Raw genomic sequence first — 17,710 nt, 5'->3', positions numbered from 1 at the left:
ATCCCGTTGGTAACAAAACAAAATATCTATATTTCATTGAGCGGCGGCGAGAGCCGTTTAGAAATGTCACATCGACTCACAAGCTAAAAGGTCTCAGCGCCGTCGTTGTCGGCGTCTCGATCGGCCGAGCTGAATAATTGAGGATATTCTCTCAGCCTGTCCGTCGTCCTCATGGCTGCGTAGCTTCATAGCTTCATGTTGCCGCGTGCCTGATACCAAGCGTGGAGCGAGCTCTTGCCAAAAAAAACCCGTATGACAGCCTCAAATCAATAAGGACAGAACTGTAAAAAGACAACAGATGGCCGCATGCTCTCACACCTGTACAGATGCAACCACACAATCTGTACTAAACCTTAGGCTGTATCCTACGCCTGTCAGGCCGATGGCGCTCACGCGTGTTTGCATTTGTGTGCACGAGCCAAATACGGAGAGCAGGAAAAGAGGGAGAAGAAGGTAGATGGTTGGAGGGGGTCTTTCTTTATTCATTACCCACTGGTGGTGGTGGTGGTTCCATAGGGGGGAACCTGGCAACAAACTCCTCTTGTCCTGGGCCCTTCAGCAGGTTCTCTCTGTGGCCCTCCATTCTAAAAGCCTGCAGCCTTCCTCTTTCTGCTGTTTCACAGTTATATATCTCATGGACCTCAACGAACCCCGGGCCTTCAGCAATAATTTAACTTGAATGGAAGTACAGTAATCCCACATTTATCGTGGTGAATTGGTTCCAGATGCGACCATGATAAATGAATTTCCATGATGTATGAATCAATAGAATATTTTTGCATACAAAATCAGTTTATTCATTCATTCATTCATTTTCTACCGCTTATCCTCACGAGGGTCGCGGGGGTGCCGGAGCCTATCCCAGCTGTCTTCGGGCGAGAGGCGGGGTACAGCCTGGACTGGTCGCCAGCCAATCACAGGGCACATACAGACAAACAACCATTCACACTCACATTCATACCTATGGACAATTTGGAGTCGCCAATTAACCTAGCATGTTTTTGGAATGTGGGAGGAAACCCACGCATGCACGGGAAGAACATGCAAACTCCACACAGAGATGGCCGAGGGTGGAATTGAACCCTGGTCTCCTAGCTGTGAGGTCTGCGCGCCAACCACTCGTCCGCCATGCAGCCCAAAATCAGTTTATGACTCTGTTAATACAGGTTTTAACATTGTTAGACCCATAGTCACATTTACACTCACTCCTATTATTATTTGTTTACACCGCGAGCATCGTAAGCTAATAGCCTCTACAATTTACTTTGAACTTAAGAAAGTGTTTCAAATGGAGTGGAGAAGGAAGACAAAGATGACAAAAACATACCACTTCCACATGGAGTGTGAGGAGAACCTTTTTTCTCCCCCACTCAATCTCAGTCAGCCATGTTTCTTCAACAGCCATTCTCCATGACACTGGGAAAGGTAGCCTAGTGACCACAATACTACATATAAGTTGTTTTTCAATATTTTTGACTAATAATAGGCCATGGTCAACCACAGGACCAATTATTTATTCATTATTAAAAAACTGCAATATAGTGAGGGAGTGATATTTGAACCGCGATATAGCGAGGGATGGCTGTATAACTTGATTTGACGAAGCAAATAAGGTAATTGCTGCACCAATACACAACAATCAACAGCCAGCATGTGAGCAGGATTGAACAGGCTGTCATCTGCATGCAGGGCCAGTAGTTGGTCATGTGACTTTGTAGAAAAAGAACCAAAAAAACCCCTCTAAGATTGTAGTTGTATGTTAGTGACAGTTTGACCCTGCAACAGATTATTTATCTATCATTTTCCAAATGATACCAATAAAATAAATCTGTATTTATGACGGACCCATAACATGAGCTCATAACCAGCCGAGCTAATCCACCCCCCCAAAAAAAAACATTGATTCTGTTCACAAAAGACCCACTCCTGACCCTTTCCCCCATGCTCGGTCCGAGCGTGCGCTCAAACCCCCGACTCGATCAATGGCCGTGCCGGTGGGATCAATTCTTCAGGCTTTGGGGGTGTCAGATGCGATGTGACATCAGCGAGGCTGACTGATGCTTCAAAAAGCTTTTTGGTGTGCAAACAATTCAAATTGAAGACGTCGCCATTGAAGCAAGGTGATGAGACACGAGATGAGAGGACGCTCGTTCACCTTTTTGTCTTTTTTTGTTTGTCCTTTTCTTTGCTTTCTGATTGTTGTTGAGCCTGGTGGTGCATGCTGATGGCGAGATGTATTCTATAGCTGGGGATGTTCTCCATCCATAATGCGGATCCACTGATACAGAATTGACTATATGGACAAAAGTACTGAGACAGGAAGTGAAAAGGGAAGAACATATGGCGGATAACAGACTCAATGTTCTGTTCTACAGGTTCTCCCACAGCAAACTCATCCAAACACGCCTTTAAGGATCTTGCTCTGCGGACTCTGTGAACATAAAAGAACCTTCCCTAAACTCTTCCCACAAAGTTGGAACTTCATGCCTTTCTCCAAGGATGTCTTTCGAAGATTAAGTTTTGAGGTCTTGTCCGACGTTTGATGGATTAATCCTTGATTAAAAGGTTTGGTCCATTACTTTTCCCTCCAGTAATATAGCAGATATCATCTCTAGGGCTGTACGGTGGACAAGTGGTTAGCGCGCAGGCCACACAGCTAGGAGACCCGAGTTCAATTCCACCCTCGACTCCGGTTTCCTCCCACATTCCAAAAACATGCTAGGTTAATTGGCGACTCCAAATTGTCCATAGGTATGAATGTGAGTGTGAATGGTTGTTTGTCTATATGTGCACTGTGATTGGCTGGTGACCAGTCCAGGGTGTACCCGGCCTCTCGCCCGAAGACAGCTGGGATAGGCTCCAGCACCCTCGTGAGGATAACCGGTAGAAAATGAATGAATAAATATTATCTCTAGAGTCATTATTAATTGCCTGATGTCAATTAATTGCCAAACTACAGGCACAATAATAAATGTTTTTAAATACCCCTCGAAAACCAAGTGTTATATTTTTTTAAATGCTCCCATTTACAAAGGACTGTATAGGCTGAACAATATGTTTTTAATGTTATTCGCATTCTGCCATGCAAAAAAAAGATACATTTTAGAGATTGCGTTTTTTTCTTCTCACAAAGAGAGGGTAAAAGTAAAAAAATGGTCCATCAAAAATTGTATAGGAGGAAAATAGCAACACTTAAAAAAAAAAAAAAGAGAGAAAATGCGGAAAACACAAAAGTATGAAAGTTTAATTGAAAAATAAAAAGGATGCCGTCCCATGAAAAACATCCTAAATGGGCTCGATCGGGCCGTGTGTGGCGGGAAGCCGCACAATGTACCTAAGGCACTGCGAAGTGTTAACATGAAAAACACATCAGAGGAAGAAAGAGCGAGCGGAGTTGGGGGAAGCGCGGGGGGTGGTGGTGGTGGTGTGTGTGTGTGTGTGGGGGGGTCTAAGGACCCGGCGGCCTGCGGGGATGTGCATGCATGGAAATGTGCATGATACGTGCCACTTTGCAATTGGTCTACGTGATGTGACTGCGTACGCCGGCCATGTTGCTTGCTCTTCTTTAAGTTAGTTATCCTAAATGCGCTAAGCATTGCCAGCCCTTTAGTTAGCTAAAGCACAAAGAGGACGGGACATTAATTGAAAGCAGGCGATTGGCGGAGAGAAATGTGAAAACTGTATCAACGTCATATTGTTATATTACTACTAAAGTTTCAATACATGGCAAATTAGACCACAATCTTTTGACCACATGACCATTGCAGCAACACAGCAGCAAGAGAACCAATGTTGTAACAGATATAAGGGCAACCCCCCTACAAGTTAATTGTAAACAACAGTAAGGCAAGTCCAACATGCTTGACTTCCACATCGGCAGCTTAGTAGCCAAACCGACATTTTAAAGCGCATGCAGAGGTCAATAAAGCTGCTGGAAGCTTACCACGAATGAATTATTTGGAGCGTTTACATAGCAGTAGTTATATAATGCAAATACAAGCTTGCTAAATCAGATTTGTTGTCAGTCTTGTTGAAATATTGCAACTTATTATTCCCTTTCTGGGCTGCACGGCGGTCGAGTGGTTAGCACAGCACAACACAGCTAGGAGACCTGAGTTCAATTCCACCCTCGGCCATCTCTGTGTGGAGTTTGCATGTTCTCCCCGTGCATGCGTGGGTTTTCTCCGGGTACTCCGGTTTCCTCCCACATTCCAAAAACATGCTAGGTTAATTGGCCACTCCAAATTGTCCATAGGTATGAATGTGAGTGTGAATGGTTGTTTGTCTATATGTGCCCCGTGATTATCCATATGTGCCTTGTGATTGGCTGGTGACCAGTCCGGGGTGTACCCCGGCTCTCGTCCAAAGACAGCTGGGATAGGCTCCAGCACCCCCGCGACCCTTGTGAGGATAAGCGGTAGAAAATGAATGAATGAATGAACTTTCTGTGTTAAGGAACAAACTTAGTTAATAAGTCTTGTCCTGTGTTGAGTACTGTGCCTCGAGCGACATTTCAACAGCAAGATGCGCTTGTTTGTGAGGTGCAAGTACCGTGTGCGTGCGTACGTGCGTGCCAGTTTGTCTTTTGGCACAATTTTTTTCTCCTTTCATCGAGAGGAAAAAGTCCGTATTTGTTTTGCATCGTGAGGATTCTCACATTCCCCTGACCGCAGTGGTTTGATTGATGCTGAGAAGCAGGCGAGGGAAAAAAGATGAGCAAAGAAAGGAGGGGGAGAACAGAGGAATTAGCCAGTTAAAGATCTCAGGGACTTTTGCATGAAATCTCTCTCCTGAGTTTTCCTATCAAACTCGTGTGAGCTCGCTGAAGTTTGCAGGAATCCACACAGGGGCGACCATCATGCTGCAAAACTGACAGCAATGCCCTGAAACTATTAGCACTCTCTCTCTCACATCAACACACACGCTTTCTCACTTTGTCTTTTGATACTCGAATAACACAGGAATAACAATTTGAATATGTGTGTAAAGCAAACACTCACTGGACATAATATTAGGTACACCTGCACCATGTAATCCGACCTGTCATGTCTGTCACGTCTCTTCTGGGACATCAATTTGCTTGACAGCTCATGCCTGCTCAATGTTTACCATCAGTTCATTGTACTGCATGTATCTTCCTCATTCCGGCATCAACCCTGCCTGTCTGCCCTTTGACCTCGTCCACTGACTTTCACGTGTGAGCTTAGTTTGCCACTGTCTTAACAGAACTGTCCGTTACAGTCAACAGCAGAGACACAATCAGCAGGTTTACATTGAAAAAACAAGACCTTGTTTAAGGGATGTTCCATAGACAACTATACAGTATAAATCCATTACATTTCGGTGAGGATCTGGATAAAGGGGTATTACAGTTTCAGTCACTATGGCACCAGAGTGACATCAAACGATGTGGTGAGGCTGTACTGTGGCCACTAACCAGTCTTTATGTTACTTGTTAACTCTGTGACCTCTCATTAAAAGCTCTGTGGGTGTGTTTTCGTCATTGCTTTGGTCACATGACCCTTTCACCTCCAAAAACGCTCACATTACAGCATCGCCCGCTTCGGCACGTCACTGCTACCAGATCCAACTATTCTGGCCTGCTCGCTTATTATAGTATAATAATAATAAAAATAACGGAATGAACAAGGCTCTGTCCGCCCGAGGGCTGTAATCAATTTGCCCCGCCACCACAACCAGGCCAGTAAGTTCACTCTATGGGATTTGATAAGAGGAAAAAGGCCTGATGTCAGTGTTGGTATCAGATCAACTGAACTCTGATTGGATCTGCTGTCCTCAGTAGAATTGTGCACATTTCAAGTGTGTGTAAGCCATAAAAGGGTCGTCTTGTGTGCTTTGTGATTACCACAAGTAAGAGTATTCATATTGGGATGAATGCATCACTTTGTCTGTACGGCGCTGTGTGTGATTCCTTTACAGTAGGACCTGTGAGCTCCATTCGTTATGCTACACTGGTCGCCCTTACAATCTGTTCCAGGGTCAGATTGCTACCGTCATAAAACCTTTCTTTGACTATCAATGTTTGAAGTCATATTTTAGTGTAAAAATAACTTAACATTTAATAGTAATGGTTTTATTTTATTTGAACATGCATCAGATTACAATTGAATGCATCACATAATCAGTTCACAGTTCCACATGTCCAAAAGGAGTTGGAAGAAGCAAAGCTTATTAAATCCTACCCCTCCATTTGGTACTTTTACAATCAGTAACTGTTACATTTGTTCACTTCCTGCTTTCCTGATATAGTTTAAGTTTTTTTTTTTTTTAATTTTCAATTTTTTTTTGTTTTTTTTTGGCACGTACCGAAGTACTAGGTCATATGACCGTACAATGACATAATGGGTACCATAGTAACTAATATTTATAGCACATCATGACTGGTTCAACACTCTTCATCCTTGTATTTAGCAAACATCAACTGCTTGTATTGTTTCTTGAATTGGCTCATCGTTGTGCATTGTTTGAGTTCCTTACTCAATCCATTCCATAGTTTGATTCCACATACTGTAAAACAATGACACTTCCACCCCTCAACTAGTTAACTAATTAACTAACTATTTAACTCTCCTCTAAGGGAGCGGTTCTATACACATTTTATTCAGCAGTCCGGAAAAAAACTGTTTGTTTTGTAAAAATGCCCAAGTGAACGTTTGGCTCGCTGTTGTTTGTATTTATATCTCAGCATTAACATCCATATCAATACTTGGTATTCCTTTTTTTGTTTTCCCATCAACGTTTTTATAGCCTCCTAATGCATTATTATGAGCTCTTATTATTTAGACATATGCCGTAGATTACAATAGAATATTTTTTAGCGTTTTAAATAACGGCCTGAGTTTCGTCTCCAGCGGAGTCAAACGAGACGTTTTTTAAATCCCAATCATACATCCCGTAGTCGACTTTCTAGGAGTTTGTGTCTATTCACATTTTAATTGCCTGAAATATTTCAAACTGCTCGCATTAGACGAGCGCTCTCAGGCGGCGCCTCAACAGGAAGGCTGATGAGAGGCTATATCAGGGCTGTTAAACAGTTGAGGGAGGGGGGTGGAGGGGGGGCTCGTGGGAGTCTAAAGAGACAAGAGCCTTTATTGGAAATGTAATTTTTGTTTATCCGCGATTGCCTCCCGGCTCGTTTGTTTTACAGACGCGGCGCTTATAGCGAGAACTGTGGAATCCTCCCAAGGATTGCTCTTCTGAGAGGCTGCGCTTTATTACAAATAGGAAGTGTTTCACTGCAGATTGGATGGGTGGAGCTATGTGACCCCCCCCCCCCCCCACAACCCATCTCTCTGGTACTGAGGTTCCTCCATCCAAAACTCTGCCTTTGCAAAAATAATAGTAGGCAGTAAGAAGATTTAGCCTGCCTCTGGCTTTTTCTTAATATTGCTCTAAACCAATTAAATTGGGCCTTTGTATTGAGTTCTGGACTCCTATAGAGCAGCTGCACGCAATAACCCGCATAAAAGCTTTCTAGATCTTCCAGACACTGCACCTCTTCCTGTGTTTCCTGCCTGCCTCTGTGTAATTTACCCCACTACCGGCCCTTCTCATGCTGGCCAGGAAGCAGAACTCCAACCACAAACATTTGCCGGTAGACATTGCTTGACATGCTAACACGGTGAAGCAGAGTGGGGGATGCTGGGCATGCCCATATAAGGAGATCCGGGTTGCGTTGACGTCAGTGGAGAGCCATCCAAAACTGCTCTCAGGACTCACTGCCAAATGCGCTAACCTTATTATCTGATGTGTTGGCATTATTTAAAATGAGAATACAACATTGTAACAACATTTATACGTCAGAAAAGACAAAAAGCATCATATGTACCCTTTAATTATTAACTGATCACTTTAGTGGTTATGATTATGATTACTATATTTGGTAATATGAATGTAAATGTGACTATAGGGGTGTTATTTCATGCCCAGAGGGCTCTAAAAATGATAAATATTGGCCGATGTTATTGGACATCCGTTATTAAAATATTAAACTTCAACAAACGGAGGTGTTGTCAGACAAAATGACTCCCATTCCATAAAATCAGTTTCAAACAAATTTGTCCATCAATGATGGACTCCACTCAGAAAGAGGTCATGTGATCTTGTACACATATGCCTTGTTTATCCACTAAGTGCTGGAATGATCTCATTGTGTGCTAGTGAATACATGTTAGCCCTTCAGTCCCAGGCTAATCGCTTTATCATCAGAGAACATTTCTCTAATAAGGTCACCGCCCCTCTGACCTCCGCCCCAGTTAATGATCGGGCCGGGGTCCTGGCTATTAGTTGTACTACCTTCCCCCCATTATGGCTAGGTCTGGAGAAGTGGGTGGAATCCAGAGGAGGTAATACGATTGGTGCAAAATTAGGGAGTCCAATGGTGAAGTATTATGGGAGAGTTCCTAGCGGGTCATTGCGGCTTCCTCCATATTTCTCAGCTTGATTAAAAATTGATCGGCGATGGCAATGTGAATATATTATTAAGACCATTATTCACCCCTGAGGTGTAATTGGATGGTACACACAGCTCTATTTTCTTTGGGGGGCAATGCCATCACTCTTGTGTGTGTGTGTGTGTGTGTGTGTGTGTGTGTGTGTGTGTGTGTGTGTGTGTGTGTGTGTGGGTGAGATGAGACAATATGGACGCCTGATGGATGCATTCTGCAGTTTAGCCTCAGCCCCGCACCCGTTGCGGGCTATAAATGGATACATGGCATATAAACATATAATCACTTTCCTGGTAATCAGTCATGACCTATCCCCATAAAAGTTTGAAATAAAGCCTGGAAATACACTGTTGGATAAAACCAACACAGATTTGGATTTGTGCGTGCGCTTCGGCTCAAATTCCTTTGGAGTTATCTAAGATTGGAATTTTTGTCCTAAAAAGCGAAAGAAGTGTGGAGAATGCCTGTGAATAAGTCTGATAGCAGCCGGCTAGCATAGCCGCGGGCACAAATGGATATTGCAACCAGCAAAAAAAAAAATGGCTAATGCTATTTGCTATTCAGCCAAGGCTTAGCGTGGTGCCACTGTCACGCCTTTTTAGTGTATTAAAACAGCATGGAGAAAGAGAGGCCTTGCACAACATGCTCTGCAAACACATCAGGACGCACTTGCACATCTTTTGCTTCATCGCTCTGCAAATTGCTCCCAGTTGCAAGCTAACAACTTATTGTACACAACACATTAAACTTGGCTTAATGCGGTAGAATTTGCAAGATAAGACACAAAGCTGACCCTCAAGGTTGCCCTTAACTATCCTATCTTATTCTTTGGGAAGACCAGCTAAGCACACTCCTGATTTTTTCCACTTCTTTGACCTATAAATGTTCTATTCTCATGTTGATGATGTTCATGTTCTATTCTCAAATGATGCCAAAGCGTCAGATAATGAGTTTTGCACATTTGGAGAGAAGTTTGGGATGGCTCTGCATGCTAGCTTTTACACAGTTTTTTGTAATGTATTTTTACCGCCAGCTGCACGGCGATCGAGTGGTTAGCACGCAGACCTCACAGCTAGGAGACCAGGGTTCAATTCCACCCTCGGCCATCTCTATGTGGAGTTTGCATGTTCTCCCTGTGCATGCGTGGGTTTTCTCCGGGTACTCCGGTTTCCTCCCACATTCCAAAAACATGCTAGGTTAATTGGCGACTCCAAATTGTCCATAGGTATGAATGTGAGTGTGAATGTTTGTTTGTCTATATGTGCCCTGTGATTGGCTGGCCACCAGTCCAGGGTGTACCCTGCCTCTCGCCCCGAAGACGGCTCCAGCACCACCGCGACCCTCGTGAGGAAAAAGCGGTAGAAAATGAATGAATGAACTTTTACCGACATCTTTGTGATGAAAAACAGTGACACTGACAGTAGCGGTGCTGTTGTGCTCGTGTCTGTTTGTTGTGACTGTAGAAAAGGTGGATAAAGGTGATAAAAACTGTCAATAAGTCAATAAGTTTGTCGCTCCCGTTTTCGGGAGTCAATATGCACATGTACAGTAACATGGAATAGTCCATTGCATGAGAAGAGAGGGGCAACACATAAACACATATGAAGGATTATGTATTTTTATACAGTTCTAAGCATGTGAAAAGTAGTATGTCCTTTTAAATTGAAGAAAAAAAAATCAATAATCAGTTTTTATGAGACATCCAGGGACCCCAAGGCGATTGCTTGTATTTGCTGCTCCTGCTTCTTCTCTTGTCACCCTGGTTTGGTGGGGAGGGGTGGGTGCTGGGGGAGAGAAAAGCACCATGCGGCCCCTTTTGCACAGACGTGGAAATTACTGGTGGAGATTAATAAGGACATTAAGCGGTAATGATGCTGCACCAGATGAAATATTTATTAAAGATCCCTCTGCTAGCAATTAGCGTGTAATCGTCGCGCACAACCAATCGAGACGATTGTGCCGCAGTCACCTTCTTGTCACGGGGACCGTACTTTCTTCCCCTTTCTGCCGCCGTTACGACAAACAGCCTCTTCTCTCCTTGACAGCTGCAGCATTGGGAAGTGTGTGTGTGTGTGTGTGTGTTGAATTGCGTCAATCCCCATCGTCCAGTCTTAATTACAGCCAGGCTGCCTTAAGGTAATAAGTCAGGTAATAAGTTTGGCAGGGATGAAGACTTGAGGAATTTATCTTCTCAAGAGAAGAGAAAGTTTGAAATGTTAGACACCTTGCACTCCTCCACCCTTCTTCTTTCCACTGCAGGATGCCACACAGTTGCTGGTTTGGGTTCAGTTATGGAGCAGGCACCTTATGTTGGAAACCTGCCATGAAGGGAGGGGATCATGCTGTGCTTTACAAAGTCATGGTAGCTTCCCAGTGCCAGCAGCACTCATGCGGCCCAAGGTACTGAAACTACCACCACCACGTTTGACTGCAGACAAGACAATCTTCCTACTCACTTGTGTTGCCAGTTCATGAGTCAATAATGGTGTGTTGACTCACTTGACATTGACTACTCTAAAGTATTGTTCCTTACCACACACAGTACCAGTATTGTTTTGACAACATTGTCATCTAAATGTGGTCACAAGTAGTCACCTGAGAAGGGTAATGCAGAGGCGTGAAGGGGGGGACGAGCGTAAGGGGAGAAGGGGGTTGGTTCGATGATGATGATGTTGTTGTTGTTGTGGTTACACGAAAGAAAGGTCAGGAGGTTAGACGATCAGAGGCGTCCTCTTATTGGCTACATCATGCAACCTCATCAGGGATATCGCTCATGCGTGAGGCCTCGCTGTCGTCGATTTCGGGACGGGAGGGTTAGGGTGCATTCTAAAGTAATAGCATCTCACTTCACAAACCTGACAAAGGGGACGAGGGGGGGGGGAGACGGATCAATTTGCAATATTGTGGTCCGCGGCAACAAAGAGAGGACATGAAAGCGAGCGCATTAAGTGATGCTATTGTATGAACTCTGCAATCAATGAACATCAGCGGCACAAGGAGCTCGGTGTGTGTGTGTGTGTGTGTGTGTGTGCGCAAGCTCAGGAGAACAATAGACAAGATTGTTTAAGTTCTCCACAAACTTTCTTCCCTTGCTATTGTTAATTAGATAGTTATCTTTAGCCCGCTGATAGACTAGATAAGCCGTTAATTAAGCTTCTCATCTAATTAACTGTCTTGCTGTTAATAACGTTGGACACGTTATTGTAGCTTACGCTGTCAGAGCGGTGAAATAAGCGTGCACAGCCACAGTTCACGCAGGAAAAGTACCAGGGGTTCCTCAGAGTTTGGTCCTACAGGAAAGACAGATAAGATAAGATAAGATATGCCTTTATTCGTCCCTCAGTGGGGACATTTGCATTGCACGGCAGCAAGAGTACAGAATCAGTTAAGCAGTACAAAATACACAATATAGAAAAATAAACAATATAAACAACCCAAGTATTAACAAAATCGACAGTTTTATACAAAGTTATATACAAATACAGTATGCAGATAATATGAAACGAGATGAGATATATGACCAGTCTATACACTGAGATCTTGCTAGTGAGTTAATATGAGGCATTATGGAAATACTTCACATAGAACTTAGTATATTGCATTTAGAGCCCTTAATATTACACATGGACAGCTGACAGTGTTTGTAAAGTCATACAGTAAAATACGATAAAAACCGGCATCTCGCCAGGTGGTGCAGGTGTACCTAAGTAAATGATACGAAAATGGCCTCAAAATGATGAAGAAAATGTCCACACACACACACATTCAGCATCCCTGCTGGGATAGAGTGTCTCATTTGCATTATGATGGCGGGCAGATTAACTACATTCCATTGCACTCTAAAGAAGGCTCGGTCACACACACACACACACACACACACACACAAACCATACCATTTGTGTACTTGTTTTCCTCCTCCTATGGAGAACAAAGGATGGAAACATGGAACACATCGAAAAACCTCTGCAAAGCCATTTTACATTGAAAAGCACCGTGTGTCAATCATACCCTTTGGCCTCATCACTCCCATATTCCCATTACTGTACACTATATGACTACGATACAGTGGAAATACCCATATTCACGACTACAATACCGTCCAAACACTCTTGGCATGTTGGGATTCCACAGTGAAGTTGATAGGGTGGGCACTCTTCCTCTCGAGGGGTACTGGCGTTATGATCATATTAATTATAAACTAGGTTACTTAGAATTCCCATTACTCCAATCATTGTGGCACCTTTCTTATATATATATATATTTTTTATACATTTCAACTCCAGCAGAGGTAGAAGTACCAACCTAAAACCCACCAGGGTCCCACAACACTTTCATATCCCACTCAGGGAATTTCAGAAGCGTTTCCATTTGTGCTCCTATCATAGATTGACTCATAGATTACTTTTTTTTTTTTTTAGTCCCGAGAGGGAGATTAGATACAGTATCTTTGATATATAATTAGGTAGGATGAAAATTAGACACCATAAAGGCCCTTGGTGTTTAACGTATGTCTGAATTGAAGTAGTCATTGATGTTATCTTAAGGATGATTTGGTACCAGTTCGATACACAATCCTACTTTTTGTGTATGTTTTCTAATGTTGTGAAGTGGACCAAACTGCTTTTGTAGACCGTTTACATTAAACGAGGCAAATCACAGAAGTACAGCACCTAGAACAAGCTAGAAACAGTGCAGTCTGTTGTTTGGTAGACAGAACTGTCACTTGCATTAATTTGTTGCAACTTAAACCCAGTTAGTACAAAGTGTCACAGTTGGATTTTGTTGTGTATGGTTGCACTGTTAAAAGCATGATATTGATGCCTCAGAACGTAAGCTTGTTTATAGAGCAATCAACCAGAAACAAGGTACGGCAAGCTAATCCATTTTTTGTTTGTAGCCTAGTTTAAGGCAACAATCTGGACACTGACAGGGGTTCGCTCTTTTCTGTTATAGCTAATGACTTTTTGACTCCCTGTGGGAGGTTCCTCATGGGATGACGATTTATATGCGCGAGAATGTTGGTCGCATTAAACTTTCCCAGTTCTGTGCCACCACATTAACTTGCATGACAAGTTTTGCACTAAGCTGCACCGTCTTTTTACTGCCACATGGCCGACATCATTCTTTGCGCCTTGCTGCTTTGTTAGCATGCTAGCAAACACTGCATGTATGTGCTGGGGAGGAGTCTGGAATCGACAAAATCGACAAATATCACTATCAGATCGGGAAATCCAGGAAATCCGATACTTCTATTGGGTTCATTTGCTGGGAATTTCCTACTTCAGTTTTTCTACTACAATAACATGACATAGAGATAAATTTGTGGTGTTTTGTTGCTTTATTGGTTGTAATTCTTCAGTGAGTTAAAGGCTGTTTGGTGGCTATGATGTCACACTGTTTACATAAATGATGTATCTGGGTCGTATTTAACGATCCAAACCAAACTACTGCGGCGAACTGCACAGACCTTAACCACTTAGCAGAATGATGGCTAAAGTGCTTATGTTTTCCTACTAATTCTGTGAAACCATCACTTCCCAGCACAATCAACGTTAAGATCAATAATAAAATGCTAAGAATCAAATGGCTATCTTCAGTCAACCTGCTATTAATCCCTTTACGCCATGCAGTTCCTCTGGGTCATTTAGCTTGGACGCCAAAGCGCTGCTTCGCCCATTAATAATCAAGGCGGCGTGATCATTCTCTACATTAAAAACTTCTACATTTAGATTTAGATCTCCCATCCCAACCGTTGGCGGCCTCAGGTAAAGAGCCCCAGCTCTGAAAAATTTAACAGTCTGTAGAACCTTCCACTTCTCCACAAATTAAAAAGTAATTCATGTCTCTACTTTAAATGTCCAGCGCTGACCTCGCTCCAACCACAGCGGAGATGTAAATGCACCCGGTGCCCTGGGTTTTAACGTGAGGTCCTCAAACTAGCAGACTCCACACCTTGCCTAGAAAAAAAAAACACATTCCTCATTGCATTAAGGCAATTAGACCATCTTTGCCCTAAATAATAAACTCCCAACCTTGCAGTCTGTTTCCAATATTTCATCTTTTATTCAGATTCAGGGAGTGCTTCTACAGTATAGTGAACACACTCTCTCTCCCCCAGCAGGCCACTGTAATGCAGGTATTTTTCTTGGGAGGCTTTTAGGTGGAGGGGTGCAGGCTAGTTAGGTAAAAGCCATCGGAACTCGTTTCTGCCCATTCCCCAGGCTGAATAATGAATCTCTTACCTGCGTCCTGCGTGCGCAAATTTAGCTTGAGCTCGGCCAAATGGGAGAGGGAGTTAATAATAAAGGTCAGAATGAAAGCAGAAGGAACAGCGAAACATCTAGGAAAAGTTGGATTGCACCAAAAGAGGGATTTTCAGAAGACAATGGTTTCATTTAGATTTAGATCCGGTATACATGTACTTGAAAAGGACACAGTGCATGAAGGTAAACAGTAGAAGCAAACCAGAGGTCAAATAAACCACACATATCTTTTCACGGGGACAGCGACCCATCTAATATGCATGCGGTTGGGGAGGGGGCTTGGCGGCAATTAGCACCGGTGGGTGCCCCGTTAAATTGAATTTAACGACAACACAGCAGTCTTAGCCAGGGCGAACTAATCCAGGACTCTGGAGCATTATGCTTAATGGGCTTGAAAGAAAATGATGGCCTTTTCAAAAGCAAAACCAATTAACACAGAGTGGAGATGTCGAGTGCTGAGCTTTCCAAATCTCGCCAGAACACACGGCTCGTGTTATATAACTGGATTTCTATTCATTTTGAATAATGAAGGAGCTAGGCAAGCGTGACATAATATAGCTATCCTAACGGAGAGACCAATGGAAGACCAGCGGCTATGTGTTTCATAGAACTGTGACAGTCAGCACCGTTTCCTGCCATCGGTCAGTCTGTAAGGACAGTCCATGTACAATATATATGTGTATATATATGTATATATACAATATATTATAGCCCTGTAGATGGTAGTCTTTGTTTACAGCACATTCCTCAACTAAAATACACAGGCTACCGGATCACTGCAGAGATCACAAAAGTCGACTGTCGCTTTAAACACTGCATGCTACCGAGCTAACTAGTTAGCCTTGAATATATTTATTCTAAACTTAAGAAAGGGTTTCAGACAGAGAGAGTGGGGCAGAAAGACAAAGTAAGACTCCAGAAACCTACCACTTCCACATGGAATGGGAGAACTTCTTTTCATTATGTCATGTCGGACATGCCATGGGTAACTGTCATCCATTCATTCATTTTCTACTGCTTATCCTCACAAGGGTCGCGGGGGGGTGCTGGAGCCTATCCCAGCTGTCTTTGGAAGAGAGGCGGCGTACACCCTGGACTGGTGGCCAGCCAATCACAGGGCACATATAGACAAACAACCATTCACACTCACATTCATACCTATTCATACCAATTTGGAGTCGCTAATTAAACTAGCATGTTGTTGGAATGTGGGAGGAAACCGGAGTCCATGTGCAGAACATGCAAACTCCACGCAAAGATGGCCGGGGGTTGAATTGAACTCACGTCTCCTAGATGTGAGGCCTGCACGCTAACCACTCGCCAACCGCCATGCAGTATGAAGGTAATTTAATCTATAGTAATATCATGTCTCATCGGTGTAACATTTACTGACACTTAGTGGCCAGAATACTACATTTAGTGCAAAGAGAGTAGTGCAACTAGATAGGACACAGGATTGATCCCTAGCTGGTTTAGCAATATCAGCAGGTGTGTCAACATTAGGCTCATAAATGATGACAGGGAATTGGCTTCGAAGAAGAAATTCTAAGCATGTTCGGATGTCAAATTAAAGGCGAACAGTTTTACAATGTCTATTTCTATAAAGAGTGGCGGACAAAATGACATACTCCGACACTGATAAACGCGAGGACGCCGCAAAAGCCAGAGGCGAGATGAAGGGCATCCAGCGTTTTTTTCAGCTTTTAATGAATTGCAAACAGGAATTGTTGGCAGCTGTGCAATTAACTATAAAAATGTAAGCTCAAGTCAGTCCATCCCATCCAACCTCTATTAATACTAGCTTGCTATTCCGAAACAGACTTCCAGTGTCCAAATTGTGAGACCCCTGAAGAAGCTTTTCCAAGTCATTCTCCTCAACGCGACACATCTTGAAGTCAACTCATGAATAGCAATGACACTCAACAGTACCTTTTTTCAAGTGGGCTGTCACCCCATCAAGTTTGTGATCGCACAAGAACTTGGCCAAAGTCCTACGGTCCCGTCGGCCACATGCTGTGCCGGGAAACTGGGATTAGTAACACTTTGCAGATTCTCACTGGAGTGTTTTTTTATAGTTTAGCATAGTGGATAAACAGTAGAACTACACACGATCTGGTATTGCTGCGCTTGAAACTCATGTTACTACGTAAGATACTGAAGTCTGGATTGTGAATTTCTATGCACCCGAGAGCCCCGTCCGCCGGCCATATATAATCGTAATTAAAGGCCGGTGTAATGACGCAGGGTCTCAGCAGCATGATTTCTGTCTGATCGCCATGCTGCTTCATTAAGACCACTCAAGCTAACGAGCTGTGGCTGTAATAAAGTCCTCCCCCCGGTCTGCCGCAGTGATGAAGGGGCTACCCGGGACATGGCACAGCCAAGGCTCGAAATGAAATTAGTAGGGAAACAGTTTTAGGTGGACCATGTGACAGATGGTGTCAAGGTGCTTTTTTTTGTGCATGAATCCTCCTCATGTGCCAAGCAAAACCACCACAGAAGAGCCAGGTGGTGTCTTATATTTCTTTTTTATAGGAACTGATCAAATGTTGCATTCCAACTGGATGCACAAATACTGTCTGATTGATTATTTCAAGCAGTGGTGGGCAAACTACGGCCCGGGGGCCACATGCAGCCCACCAAGTGTTTGAATCCGGCCCGCCAGTTGCTTTCTAAGTATTTCAACTTACAACATACAAACTGGCAACATGACTTGCAAGTCGTATGTCTTATTTAGTAAAAAACAACAACAACAAAACTGTAAAATTAAATTACATAGTTTGATACTGTGTGATGTTTAAAGTGCTCCTGAAAAAAGGGACATAAGAACATACAGCTGATAGTGTAACACTTTTACAAATTTGACAAATAATTCAAGGAAAATTCATTTATTCATGCGAGAGACGGGGTACACCCTGGACTGGTGGCCAGCCAATCACAGGGCACATATAGACAAACAACCATTCACACTCACATTCA

At 43.2% G+C, this 17,710-nt stretch overlaps 1 protein-coding gene across 6 annotated transcripts in view; it reads left to right on the top strand.

The window, feature by feature from the left end:
• The window catches only part of LOC131108007 (uncharacterized), a 122,506-nt gene that overhangs the window by 38,774 nt on the left and 66,022 nt on the right, over positions 1 to 17,710 (top strand). For 2 of the 6 annotated variants that reach the window (XM_058058589.1, XM_058058590.1), the window contains exon 3: positions 10,728 to 10,868. The exons of the other annotated variants lie outside the window; for them this stretch is intronic. In XM_058058589.1, the coding sequence (XP_057914572.1) occupies positions 10,728 to 10,868 (141 nt within the window). The remainder of the gene's footprint in view (positions 1 to 10,727; positions 10,869 to 17,710) is intronic. 6 annotated transcript variants of the gene reach the window in all.

Source organism: Doryrhamphus excisus, chromosome 20 (assembly GCF_030265055.1).
Source record: "Doryrhamphus excisus isolate RoL2022-K1 chromosome 20, RoL_Dexc_1.0, whole genome shotgun sequence".
Lineage (NCBI taxonomy): Eukaryota > Metazoa > Chordata > Actinopteri > Syngnathiformes > Syngnathidae > Doryrhamphus > Doryrhamphus excisus.
This window is presented reverse-complemented; position numbering and strand designations above follow the sequence as displayed.